Source organism: Myotis brandtii, unplaced genomic scaffold (genome assembly GCF_000412655.1).
Source record: "Myotis brandtii unplaced genomic scaffold, ASM41265v1 scaffold285, whole genome shotgun sequence".
NCBI lineage: Eukaryota > Metazoa > Chordata > Mammalia > Chiroptera > Vespertilionidae > Myotis > Myotis brandtii.
Genome location: NW_005360891.1, coordinates 2933108 through 2947832, shown reverse-complemented (window position 1 = coordinate 2947832; position 14725 = coordinate 2933108). Strand labels below are relative to the sequence as shown.

Below are 14725 nucleotides of genomic sequence, written 5' to 3'. Positions count from 1 at the left end.
GGATGGTCAAATATCTTTCTTTCTTTAGTCTGTTGATAGGCTGTATTATGTGAACATTGGAATACTGAACCAATCCTGAATCCTAGGATCAATTCTACTTGGTCACGACATATTATCCTTTTTACTTACTTCATTCGATTTACAAATGTTTTACTGAGGACTTCTGTGTCTATATTCATGAGGGAGAGTGGTTTCTTTTCTGTTTTTCCCTGTTTTCTTTTCTTGCCATGTCTTTGCCACTATGGTAATGCTGGCCTCATAAAATAAGTGGGAGGTGTTCCTTTCTCTTTATGTTCGGGAACAGTCCATATAGAATTGGTATTGTTTCTTCATTTGGTAGCACGTACCAGTGAAGCAACGTAGGTCTGGAGGCTTCTTTGTCAGAAGGTTAGCAATAAATTCAATCTCATAACAAATATGGAACTATTAAGGTTACCCATTTCTTCTTGAGCGAACTATGGTAATGCTTGTCTTCCAAGGAATTTGTGTTTTCACTTAAATTGTCAAATCTATAAAAAATAGTTGTTCTTAATATTGCATTAGCATCTTTTAGACCCATACTGATATGCCTGTTTGTATTCCTGATATTGGTAATTTGTGTCTTCTTTTTCCTTGATTATTCTGGCTAGAGACTTATCAATCTTGATGTTTTCGAAGGACCAGTTTTTGGTTTAATTGGTTTTCTTATTTCTGGTTTTCAATTTCATGGATTTCTGCTCTTTACAGTTTCGTTCCTCTGCTTGCTATATATTTGGTTTGCTATTCTTTTCCCAGTTCAAGGTGGAAGCTTAAATTGTTAAATTGAAACGGGTTTTTCTTTTCTATATAACATATGCTATAAATTTTCCTCCAAGCATTGCTGTAGCTACATCCCACAATGCCCCAGGTTTCATTTTCATTCAATCAAAATACTTCCTAACTTCCCTTGTTAGTTCCTCTATGACTCATGGATTATTCAGAAATGTGCTGTTTAATTTCCAAATACTTTCTATGTTTTTCTGTTATGAATTTCTAATTTAATTCTGTTATGTTCAGAGAACATTCTGTTTCTTATTTTATTCTTTTAAATGTGTTGAGGTTACTTTATGGCGCAGAATATGTTCTAATTTGGTGAATGTTCCACCTCCCTTCTGGGATCCACTTAGGTGTATGTTAGACTATTTGGCATTGCTTCACAGCTCTTAGATGCTCTCATTGTTTTTGTTCTTAATTTCCACCCCCTCTACTTTGCTTTTGGTCCTGCTAATTTTTACTAACCTATCCTCAAGGTAACTAATTTCTTTTCTGCAGATGTATTGAGTATACTAATGATTTTGTTGAAAACATTCTCTTCTTTTGTTCCTGTGTTTTGCTTTTAATTCTAACATTTTCATTAGACTCTTACAGGTTTTCTCTGCTAAAATTCTGCATTTATTCATGTATATTATCCATGTTTCCCATTAACATATTAACCAGTTATTTTAAATTCTTTGTCTGATAGTTTCAAAATATGGGTCATCTGAGTCTGGTTACATTATTTACCTTGTTTCTTGACAACGTCAGTTTTGTTGTTGCTATAGTTACCTTCAGTGCATCACTGGCTTGAAATCCCTCTAGTGCAGTGGTTCTCAACCTTCCTAATGCCGCGACCCTTTAATACAGTTCCTCATGTTGTGGTGACCCCCAATTTCATTGTTACAAGGGGGGGGTGGGGGGAGTCACAGACACAGAAGGCAATATGACAGCAGAAGCAGAAGAGTAACAGACAGATTGGAAGATGCTACACTGCTGGCTTTGAAATTGGAAGCTTAGGCCACCAGCTAAGGAATGCAAGCAACCTCTAGAAGTTGGGAAGGACAAGAAAATGGATTCTCCCCTTTGAGCCTCCAGAAGGAATGCAGCCCCAAAGACCAATTTTAGGGACTTCTGACCTCCAGAACTTGAGAATAAATTGGCATTTTTGTTACAACATAACTTGTTACAGCAGCAATAAGAAACAAATACACCACCTATTTCACAAGACTATCTTAAGAACCAGAATTTTGTCTTCTTGTCTCCATATTCTAGATAAATATTTTTTGAATATTTTATGTAGAAAGTCATTTAAAAATATTTCCAGCAAAGCTAATCTAACCTTAGAGTTAGGAATATTTTATCCTATCTTACAGTTAGAATAATTGGCTAAGGATTTTTGTAAAGCAAAAAATCTTACATTACTAGAGAAATACACACTGGAAGGTGATTAGGGTCAGTAGCTTCCACACTCAACTAAGTACATAGTTCTCTGTGCCTTTTAGCTCTCGCCTCAGAAAATCTTACTTTTTCAATAAGTTTTCCAATGCTTAAACAAAAATGTCCAAACTGACTTAAATGGCATTTTTGAAAGCTCAAAAGTGACCACAACTTACCTTTCCAATATTGGCTCCTGTTACTCTCCTCGAAACTTAACACTTAGCAAAACTGGATCACAATCTACAAAACTGCACCCCTAACTTTCCCACTTCTTTACCTGCTGTGCCTTTTCTGCTTGCTCCACATCCTCCACCCATTATATACTTTATGCCATACTCTAATGGCATTTTCTCCTCTAAGCAGTTTTCTCCAATGTTAATAAAAAGAAATGATGTATCCTAATAGTTCATTTATACCTCTCTTATAGAATCTATCTCCCGTTCGCCTTACAGGTCTTTGAGAGTGAGGACCATGACTTTGGGTACAATACTTAGCCCAAGCATGTCAAACTCGCAGCAGTTTGACATGCTTGACTTAGCCTCATTTTATTCTCCAGTAAATACAATGATAATAATAGTACTTATTTCACAGTTACTTTGCTGAATAAACAATATATTTCAAGCACTTGAACAGTGCCTAGCACTTAGATAGACCTTAATAAATGCAAATGTTCATTATTACCATTCTAGACTCCTCTATCCATTCTGCCTTGAATATTACTGGCATTCCAAATCAAACAAATAAGATGAGCACTAGTGGGAAAAACATACCAATTTGTTGTGATCTTCATGTAGCTCATAAAGCACTTAGAAAATGTGAGAATAGCTATAAAAAGCAATAACATACCCTTACTCTATCCTAATCCCAGTATATTTAATTTACACACAAATTTCTAAACTCTTACATTACTTCAAAAACAAGAAACAGTCCTAGCTGGTCTGGCTCAGTGGATAGAGCGTCGGTCTGTGGACTGGAGGGTCCTGGGTTCAATTCCGGTTGGGGCACATGCCTTTGCTGCGGGCTCGATCCCCAGTAGGGGGTGTGCAGGAGGCAGCCGATCAATGATTCTCATCATTGATGTTTTGATCTCTCCCTCCTTCCTCTCATAGAGCGTCGGTCTGTGGACTGGAGGGTCCTGGGTTCAATTCCGGTTGGGGCACATGCCTGGGTTGCGGGCTCGATCCCCAGTAGGGGGTGTGCAGGAGGCAGCCGATCAATGATTCTCATCATTGATGTTTTGATCTCTCCCTCTCCCTTCCTCTCAGAAATCAATAAAAATTAAAAACAAAAACAAAAAAACAAGAAATATGAATTTCATTATTTTGCTTGTTATTTTATTGTCAAATTCTACTTTTTCAGTAGTTTCAACTGTATGCCCATCACTTTCAATTTTATACTTTTCCTATAATGCATATCTTTCAGTAAATAGTTTGTGGATCTGCCCCTCAAAAAGTGAACAAGTTATTCTTCAAACAAGATTTGGATGCTTTTAATATATTCAAAGACAAGTTTCTGGAAGTTTACAAAACAAATTATAATAAACTAGTCTGATGGTAATAAATTACTGTGAGACAAAACATTCCCTTTAAATGAGCTAGATGATTTGCAATTCTTTTTCCTTTCTTTATGTAGTAAGAGACTGTGTGGCATTTATTTTACCAAGTTCTAGCCTTCCTATTCTTCATTTTAAAACCAAGTATTCCACAGCTAATTAAAAAACACCATGCCACTGCAAGATGTTTGCTACTGCTTAGATTGGTCAGCAGCCACGATAGAAAAATAAACTCATAATTCCATTCAAAGGTTGCAAGCTAAAAGCAGATAAAAGAATTGTGTGTAAATACTGCTTTTAAGATAACACCTAAAAAGTGGTTTCATTTTTCTCATGGTAGCAATGGAGTCTCTTGGTAATTATTTACTACTTTTTCTTGAACTAGCTAGGATTTTCAGCATGATGCTGAGGGGTAATAGGAAAACACCCTTGCCTATTACCAATCTTAGGGGAAGCATTTGGTCTTTTACCAGGAAGTATGAAGTTAATAACTCCAGGTTTTTTGAGGAGGCAGTTAACTTTCAATTCCTGGTTTGCTGAGCACTTTTATCATAAATGAATGCTAAATTTTGTCAAATTATCTAGTAGGATGGTCAAATATCTTTCTTTCTTTAGTCTGTTGATAGGCTGTATTATGTGAACATTGGAATACTGAACCAATCCTGAATCCTAGGATCAATTCTACTTGGTCACGACATATTATCCTTTTTACTTACTTCATTAGATTTACAAATGTTTTACTGAGGACTTCTGTGTCTATATTCATGAGGGAGAGTGGTTTCTTTTCTGTTTTTCCCCGTTTTCTTTTCTTGCCATGTCTTTGCCACTATGGTAATGCTGGCCTCATAAAATAAGTGGGAGGTGTTCCTTTCTCTTTATGTTCGGGAACAGTCCATATAGAATTGGTATTGTTTCTTCATTTGGTAGCACGTACCAGTGAAGCAATGTAGGTCTGGAGGCTTCTTTGTCAGAAGGTTAGCAATAAATTCAATCTCATAACAAATATGGAACTATTAAGGTTACCCATTTCTTCTTGAGCGAACTATGGTAATGCTTGTCTTCCAAGGAATTTGTGTTTTCACTTAAATTGTCAAATCTATAAAAAATAGTTGTTCTTAATATTGCATTAGCATCTTTTAGACCCATACTGATATGCCTGTTTGTATTCCTGATATTGGTAATTTGTGTCTTCTTTTTCCTTGATTATTCTGGCTAGAGACTTATCAATCTTGATGTTTTCGAAGGACCAGTTTTTGGTTTAATTGGTTTTCTTATTTCTGGTTTTCAATTTCATGGATTTCTGCTCTTTACAGTTTCGTTCCTCTGCTTGCTATATATTTGGTTTGCTATTCTTTTCCCAGTTCAAGGTGGAAGCTTAAATTGTTAAATTGAAACGGGTTTTTCTTTTCTACATAACATATGCTATAAATTTTCCTCCAAGCATTGCTGTAGCTACATCCCACAATGCCCCAGGTTTCATTTTCATTCAATCAAAATACTTCCTAACTTCCCTTGTTAGTTCCTCTATGACTCATGGATTATTCAGAAATGTGCTGTTTAATTTCCAAATACTTTCTATGTTTTTCTGTTATGAATTTCTAATTTAATTCTGTTATGTTCAGAGAACATTCTGTTTCTTATTTTATTCTTTTAAATGTGTTGAGGTTACTTTATGGCGCAGAATATGTTCTAATTTGGTGAATGTTCCACCTCCCTTCTGGGATCCACTTAGGTGTATGTTAGACTATTTGGCATTGCTTCACAGCTCTTAGATGCTCTCATTGTTTTTGTTCTTAATTTCCACCCCCTCTACTTTGCTTTTGGTCCTGCTAATTTTTACTAACCTATCCTCAAGGTAACTAATTTCTTTTCTGCAGATGTATTGAGTATACTAATGGTTTTGTTGAAAACATTCTCTTCTTTTGTTCCTGTGTTTTGCTTTTAATTCTAACATTTTCATTAGACTCTTACAGGTTTTCTCTGCTAAAATTCTGCATTTATTCATGTATATTATCCATGTTTCCCATTAACATATTAACCAGTTATTTTAAATTCTTTGTCTGATAGTTTCAAAATATGGGTCATCTGAGTCTGGTTACATTATTTACCTTGTTTCTTGACAACGTCAGTTTTGTTGTTGCTATAGTTACCTTCAGTGCATCACTGGCTTGAAATCCCTCTAGTGCAGTGGTTCTCAACCTTCCTAATGCCGCGACCCTTTAATACAGTTCCTCATGTTGTGGTGACCCCCAATTTCATTGTTACAAATTGAACATAATTAAAGCATAGTGATTAATCACAAAAACAATATGTAATTATATGTGTTTTCCGATAGTCTTAGGCGACCCCTGTGAAAGGGTCATTCGACCCCCAAAGGGGTCGCGACCCACAGGTTGAGAACCGCTGTTCTAGTGTTACCTTGTGCTCTGGTGAGGACTTGCTAGAAGATTTTCCTCAACTGTACTATTCTACCCCCAGCTTTAGCCCTTCATTCTGCATCTGTAGCTCAGGGAGTCGGCGCTCCTGCTCCTTCCCTAGCAGTATACTGCTGTTGCCTACCACTTGGTCCTTCTGAGTATGATGGGGTGGAGGGTGTAGGAAAAGGGTTCTCTACTAGGCTCAGCCTCAGTCTTGGACCTTGTGTTCTTGGGTTTGGGCCTTTGAAGTGTTACCCTCCTCTAGTGGCAGGAAACTTCTAGTAGTCTGGGCCCACGATGGGTTCCTGGCTTTCCCCCCATAGAGATGGTGTTTTTTTTGTTTTTAATTTTGTGTATGTGTTTTAATTCCTATTTATTGATTTGAGACAGAGAGAGAAACATCAATTTTTGTTGTTCCATTTACTTATACATTCATTGGTTGATTCTTATATGTGCCCTGACTGGAAATTAAACTCACAACCTTGGTATATTGGGTTGACGCTCTACCCAACTGAGCTGTCAGGCCCAGGCTAGAGGGGGTACTTTAAAAATTATTTCCCCCAGCTGCACTGGGTCTTCTTTTGAGCCCCTGGTGGGCTACAATTTAGTGTTCTTCACTCAACAGCATAAGGTTTTTGTTACATAGGGAAAATAGTGCAGGCAGGACCTCACACTTTCCCCATAGAATTAGTAACTTACCTCTTCCTACCCCACACCACCAAAACAGCTTTTCTCTTGCCTCCTCCCCTGTTTGCAAGCTCTCTTGTTAGGCCCTGGTTAAGGTGCACGGAGAGGATATGTGAATCCCAAAGGTTCTGTACTTTCTTGTTAGCCCACAGTAGGCCTTTAGCAGTTTGTTAGTTGACTTCTTCTATGGCAGTTCTTTCTTCTTCCTATGCTCAAATGGGCCTGTTCTCCTATCCCATATCTCCTTGGTGGCACCTGTTTTTCCTTAGATTTCAAGCTACTTTGTTGACCTGTAACTTCAAGTTCTTAGATGAATTTTTAAAAAGTAAAGATTCTACAGATTATCCAGTCTTTTATTGTTACACTGAGAGTGATGTCTTTCTACCTCCTAGACAGAATGTCACACTGATGATATTCAACCACCAAAGAAATATTATTTTCTCTTCATAATGCTCTACATAAGATGTTAGGCAAATAATAAATTTTAGTAAGATTCCATGGAATAAAAAGGCTTTAAATGTAGTTTTAGCAATTAAAAGAATTAATTTACATTAGACAATTTACTTATTCAGAAAACTCATTCTTTGTTAATGCCAAATGTAAATGTCTTACTGCCTTAGGAAAAAACCTCTTCAATCCATTAACCCATTAGCTAATAAAATATAACTCCACATTTCTTCTGTTCTCATGGTTATTACAGAAAAGGTTATATTTACTTTTGAAGTACCAATGAAGACTACAATAGAATAAAACATTCTCTAGAGAAAAACCGGAAACATTAATTTCAAATAGTAAATTGATTATCTTTTTCTTTTCTTTGTAGAACACTTAGCAATTTAATAAGACTTCTAAAGATTAAATATCAAAGTGAAGACATTTGAACAACCCTTAATCACTGCTATTAACAAATTAAATTAAAAGGTAGTATTAAGAGAAAGGTTTTATCTATTCAGAAACAAAGTATTTGTTAGGCAAGATTGAGAAATAAATGACATGAAATAAATTTAATTCCAAATTCCTATTCTGAACAGAAAATAAATTGCTAAAATTTACTCTCTTCTTATTGTGCATGAAATATTGAGTTGATCTGTACCTACTACTCTGTAAGTAAAAACACTCCCTGTGTTTCTCCTTTGCTTTCACAGTATTATCACAATAGTACCACACTCAAAACACTTCTGACATCCAATGTGTGGGTTTTCCACATATCAAGCTATTCTTTGACACCAGCTGGATGTCCTACAATTCAATTCAGTTCTGAAAGAATCTAGCTGGGTCTCAGCAATGGTAGTAAAATCAACTTAGATCAGAAGAAATTTTTCCATTTCATTAGAAATAGTATGGCCCTGGTCAGGTGGTTCAGTTGGTTAAAGCTTCATCCTGTACGCCAGAAGGTTACGGGTTCGATTCCCAGTTGCGCATGTACGGGAGGCAACTGATTGATGTTTCTTTCTCACATTGATGTCTCTTTCTCTCTTCCTTCTTCTCTAAAATTAATGAAAACATATCCTTGGGCGAGGATTAAAAGAAAAATAGTACGGAATGGAGTATTAGAGTCTGTCCTATACAATAAGGATAGTACTGTTTTGTGAAATTTTTGTTTCAAATTTGTGTGTGTTTTTATTGTGTGTCAGTGTAAAATGTATACAGTGAGCCACAGGAAATTTGAAAGGGGCTTGAAGGTTATGGTAAAGATCCTAGACATTATTCTAAATATGACAGAAAGCCACTAGAGAAAGCAAAGGAATAGAGAAACGACAAAATCTACTAAAACCCTTAAAACAGGTGTGGGGAATATCCAGCCCATGGGCCATATAATAAGGCCCGAGAAATCATTTGGTCTGGCCCTTCCAAGGCATTAGGGATGAGGTAATTAAATGACCAAATACAGTAGGCTAATTTTTAAGTTGATAATTCTGTATGGCCCGTGAATGATGTTATAAATATCCAATGGCCCTTAGCAGAAAAAAAGGTTCCCCTCCTCTGCTTTAAAAGGATTACTTTAACTTCACATAAACTATTTATTAATTCAAAGGAGAAGATAAATACTGGGTGACTGTATGTTCCAAATTAAAGGAGAGTAAAGAAATATCACAACTAGCCGTAACTGGTTTGGCTCAGTGGATAGAGTGTCGGCCTGGGGACTGAAAGGTCCCAGGTTCGATTCCTGTCAAGGGCATGTACCTTGGTTGCGGGCACATCCCCAGTAGGGGGTGTGCAGAAGGCAGCTGATCGATGTTTCTCTCTCATCGATGTTTCTAACTCTCTATCCCTCTCCCTTCCTCTCTGTAAAAAATCAATAAAATATATTTTTTAAAAAAGAAATATCACAACTAAATGTAATATGTGACATGGGAATGAATCCCAAATCAGGGGGAAAAATTGTTAAAAGTACATTATTTGATCAATTGGTAAAATTTGAAAATGGACTCCATATGACATTAATGTATTGTATCAAAGTTAAATTTCCTGAATTAATATTTAAAAATGGGAGTAAAGGGACATGGCATGTGCAACTCATTCCTAAAATGTTTCAGCAAAAAGAAGAGGCGGGAAAGCAGAGAAAAAAATAAATGTGGCAAAATGTTAACATTTGCTAAAATCTAAATGAAGGATATTGTTATAGGCTGAGCTGTATCCCCTCACAATTCACATGCTGAAGTCCTAACCCCTAGTACACAGAATGCGACAGTATTAGGAGATAGAAGTTAACACGAGGTCAAAAGGGTGGGTCCAAATCCAGTATCGCTGATGTCCTCCTAAAGGAGATTAGGATTAGGACACAAACACATGCAGAGGGAAGACCACATAAAAACAAAGGAGAAAACAGCCACCTATAGTCAGAGAGAGTGGCTTCAGAAGAAACTAACACCGACCTCAGACTTCTAGCCTCCAGAACTGTGAGAAAACAAATTTCTGTTAAGGCAGCCCTAGCAGGGGAATTATTATATAGCTTAATTTCTAATATGGTCAAATTTGATAGATAAAATTTGATAGATAATCCAAATAAACAGATTAAGTACCCAAAGGAACTTAAGAATGTAAACAGGTCCTGAGACCAAAAAGCTTGAGAACCACTGGTTTAGATACTTTCTAAAAGTATTTTCTTCCTTTATAACTTTTGATCCTATCTTTAATCTTTTTGAAAAAGTTAGTGTATCAATTATGTACTAATTAGTATAGTCTTTTCTACTAGCTTTCAAAATGACATTAACCTAAAAGAATTATTTCCTGTTTGTAACAACTCTGCTTCCTGTATAACTCACTGTAATTTAAATTTTTAAAATATCCTATCACATTTTGACTGCTCAAGTCTACAATCTGATCACTATAGACCAGTGTTGTCCAACAGAAATAAAATGCAAGCCACATACTACATAAATTTTAAGTTTTCTACTGGCCACATTAAAAAGTAAAAAGAAACAGAATAAATTAACTTAAATAAAATTATTAATATGTTATTCTTTTTTCATGCTACTTCAAAATCTGGTTGTGTATTTTATATTTACAAGACATCTCAAGTCAGAACAGCCACGTTTCAAGTGCTTAACAGCTACTATGTGGCCAGTGGCTAATACTTTACAAAACATACCTAACACAGCTCTACTATAGACAGAAGCAGAAATACTTCATCTTCAAATGCACTTGAATTCTGATTCGAATTTTACACCCCAGTGACCACATCTTATTACTTTTCTTCTTCAGTTCTGATATTTAATATTTCTATTTTATTGTGCTGCTGCATATATTTATGGAACACTTTACTTTCCAAATGCTAACCCTGATTTACATTTCTTTCAGGAAATTTTATATTTTGAGAAATCTGTCATTTACAATACATATAGAGTTTTGACCTTTTGTTACAGTATTTTTTCCTAAAACTATAAGGACATATATTGACCTTTCCTCATACAGATCATTTTGAATTACCCAAAGTCAAGACAAATGAAATCAAGAAAACAGAACTTGAAGCAAACATTGCAGAAAGAAGTGCAACTGTCAATAAAGTACTACAGGAGTCCTAAAGTGGATGTGGTACTGAACCTGCAATATATTACAGTCCTCTTCCTCCACGACAAGCCAACTTGTACCCTCTTTTTCTTTTTTTAATAATTTTTTAAATTACTCAGTCTGTTCCATGCTTCTGGGTCTATTTAGTTCACCAGTGTATTTTGTTCATTAGATTCCACATATAGTGAGATCATGTGATATTTGTCTTTCTCTGACTGGCTTATTTCATTTAGCATAATAATCTCCAGGTCCCTCTATGTACTTCCTTTTTACTGCTGCATAGTATTCCATGGTGTAAATGTGCCACAGCTTTTTTATCCATTCATCCACTGATGGGCACTTGGGCTGTTTCCAGATTTTAGCTATTGTAAATAATGCTGCTATGAACATACATTTTTTCTGATTGGTTTAGGGATTCTTATATATTCCTAAAAGGGGGATCACTGGGTCAAACAGCAGTTGCAGTTTTAACTTTTTGAAGAAACTCCACACTGTTTTCCATATTTGTTGCACCAGTCTACATTCCCACCAGCAGTGTACTGGGGTTCCTTTTTCTCCACATCCTGGCCAGCTCTTGTTTGATTTATTGAAGGTAGCCATTCTGGCAGGTGTGAGGTGATACCTCATTGTCATCTTAATTTGCATCTCTCTGATGATTAGTAACGTTGAGCATTTTTTCATATGTCTCTTGACAACTTTTAAAACCTGTATCTGAGAGGCAAGGCCCTAAAACATCTACCTTTGAAAGCTAATGGGGCTTGCATCCACAAGACCCACAAAGCTACAATGAACTGAGAAATGATTCTTAAAGGGCTCTCACCCCAAAGTCCCATGCAGACTGCAAAGTGCACAGACTTTCTGTGAAAGGCTAATTTGCTCATCTTAAAACACTGGCATGAGATGCAAGCATCTAATTTAATACATATCTAGGAGCCTATGGAAACACTTTCCAGATAAGCAGACGCTAAACAGTTCATCACCACCAGACCAGCCTACAAGAAATGTTAAAGGGACTTCTTCAAGTTGAAGTAAATATCACCAATAAAGGTAAATACAGAATAACTTTTAAAAGAATCTAACATTGTAAAGGTAGTGGGTTAAACACTTATAAAACTAGTATAAAAGTTAAAAAAATAAAAGTAGTAAAAATAACCATAACCACAAAAGATGTAAATAAACAAAACGTGAGTGGTGGGAAAGAGAGAAGTACAGATATAGAACTTGTAAGAGTAATTATTTAATTTTGGTACAGCTTCAATTGCACTTCTGCCTAGTCACTGGTCTTCTGCCATTCCACCTCATTTGTCTAAGTAGGTGTATAATCAAAAAGTACTCATTTTTATAAGTCCTTTGAGTACTGTAAAGACCAGCCATTAGTTAAAGAAAGTTAAGTATAAAGTTAAGTATCCAAAAAACACTAGGAAAGGTTAGTGAGTGAATCAAGTTCCCATGACACTATTGACCTTTGCTTCCCTAAATTTTTGCTAAAATTCACTTTTCCCTCAACCTCTACAAGACAAAGAAACACAGTAGGCCAAAGTTGGCAGAAACTTTTAAGACTTTTCTTGACCTACATCAAAGACTGAGAGGTCTAAGAACAAAAGACCAAACTGTTCTCTTTTCTATTGGTTTTGCTTGGACTTAGACTCCCAAAGTCCAACTCTTTGGTTTAGTAGTAAGACTAAACTAATTTCAACATGCAAAGTTCGAAATTAGCCACTGATTTTCTATGAAGGCATTCTCACATGAACAACTCCATGAAACATGGCCATGGTTATATAGTATTAAGTAATGGTTAATGATTCCCCTAAGCAAATATATCTCATAAAGTTCTAAAATTTTTTAAAAATCTACATCTACAAAGCTGAGCACCACACACTCTAATACAGGAATTACAACAAGCCAGTCCAGACAGCATTCTTCAGTACCTAGATGCACACCTCTCAAAGCTTTTGAACAGAACGTAATTTTAAAGAAAAATTAACCAGCTTACATATTTATGGCATATCAGAAAGAGAGGAGGGGAAAATCCCAAAAGGAGTCAAATAAAAATTCTAAAATGAAGGGGAAAAAAACCCCAAGAAAATGTTAAATCACTTGATATAGAAGAGTTTCCTAAGTTTATAATAGGTCACACAAATCAATAAGAAATACTAAAACAAATAAATAAAATTCTTCACAAAAGAAGAAATAGTCAAAAGTTAAAAAAAAACCCCACTAACAATATTCTATATTTTGCACACCAATTAGAGATTCAACAAAAAAACTGAAGAAGGTAAAAATGTAGTAAAACAGGCAATAACTATAAACACTATTAATGAGAATATAAAGTGGAAATCAACTTGTCATGACTTAGTCAATGATTCCTTAATTTGACTTCTGTAAGTCTTTATGAGATAAATAACCCTGAATATAGAAAAGGCTTCATGTAAAAGGGGATTTGCAAAAACAGCATCATCATCAATAATGCAATTCAAAAAAAATTATTAAAGATGTATACTATTATTTGTAGAATGACCACTACATACACACACATGAACACCAACAATAACAGTACAGTATAATCCAACCATTACACTAGAGATTGAAATAACATGAGCACAAAAAGAAATGCTATGTCCTAATGCTGACTGAAAAAAGTCATGAAATTATTATACACTTTAGGGATAACTGTATGTAAAAACCTGCATACACAAAGCCAATTGAAAGATATTAAATATGCAACAGTACCAAAACAATACATTTTTAAATTGTGGGTGATGTGATAAAAAGTTGCCACTTTATGGAGAGATGATATTTATAACACAGCCAGTAATTGCTAATCTAGTCATCTTATATTTGTTCAATTATTATTTCATTTGAGTAACTTCTATTTCTTCACAAATTTTTAAAAAATCATTATCAAGAACTTACCACATGAGTAGTTTTTAATGTACTGCCATCAAATCTGCATAAACTGGAACTCTCTTCAAAGAAAATATCACATTCTTCTAACTCTTGAGCATTACAAGGAGGTTTTCCTTTATCGGGATCTGGATTCTTAAACCAGAAAATAAAATAAGTATAGAAACAGCAGGAGAATGAAGTTCTTCATACTTGAAAGTGTTATTACAACAAAAATTAAAAACTAAATTTCAGACTCATGACTAATGAAAACTTAATCAACAGACAGAAATTATGGAATCAGCAACAGGTATACTGAAACAGCTATTATAAACAAAGCCTATATATTCAAAGATGTAAAGTAAATATGTCCATAGAGTTATGAAAAATATAAAATGGAACTAAATTTATTTAAGATAGAATTGACAGCTGATTAGACATTTCAGAAGACCAGTGAGCTTGAAACATAATAAATGAGTCTATCTAAATTGAAACAGAGAAGAAAAAATAAAAACACAGAATCCCGTTGACCTGTGGAACAATATCAAGTGGTCTAATTAATATATGAGTAATTGAAAAGGGGAAGAATGGAAAAAATTTTAAAGAAATAATGGCCAAAATTTTTTTTAAATTTGATGAAGACTACGCCTATAGATTCAAGGTCAAAGCTGGGATGTGGAGCCACCTAGTTGTGGTTGTCTGTTCCAGCTGAAATATCAATGGAAACAATTCTGGTTGTTGTGGCTGGCTGAGAAGCAATTAGCTGGGGCCACTATTACCCTGACTCAAGAAGATACACATGTCCAGTGGGATAAAGAAAGAATCCCCCACACTCCTTCCTCTCTTCCCCTTTCAACTACCCATATGTTAGAGATAGGAAGGCAAAAATGAAAACTTCAGGACTGCCAAGGCAGCCAGTACTGAACTGCACAAGATTACAGAGAAAAGGGGGTGGGATCAGAGT

The 14725-nt window shown here is 35.4% G+C and overlaps 1 protein-coding gene across 1 annotated transcript in view; it reads right to left on the bottom strand.

Annotated features, from left to right (window-relative positions):
* The window catches only part of NUDCD1 (NudC domain containing 1), a 61735-nt gene that overhangs the window by 6726 nt on the left and 40284 nt on the right, over positions 1–14725 (bottom strand). The window contains exon 8 of the mRNA XM_005869058.2: positions 13792–13917. Within this exon, the coding sequence (XP_005869120.1) occupies positions 13792–13917 (126 nt within the window). The remainder of the gene's footprint in view (positions 1–13791; positions 13918–14725) is intronic.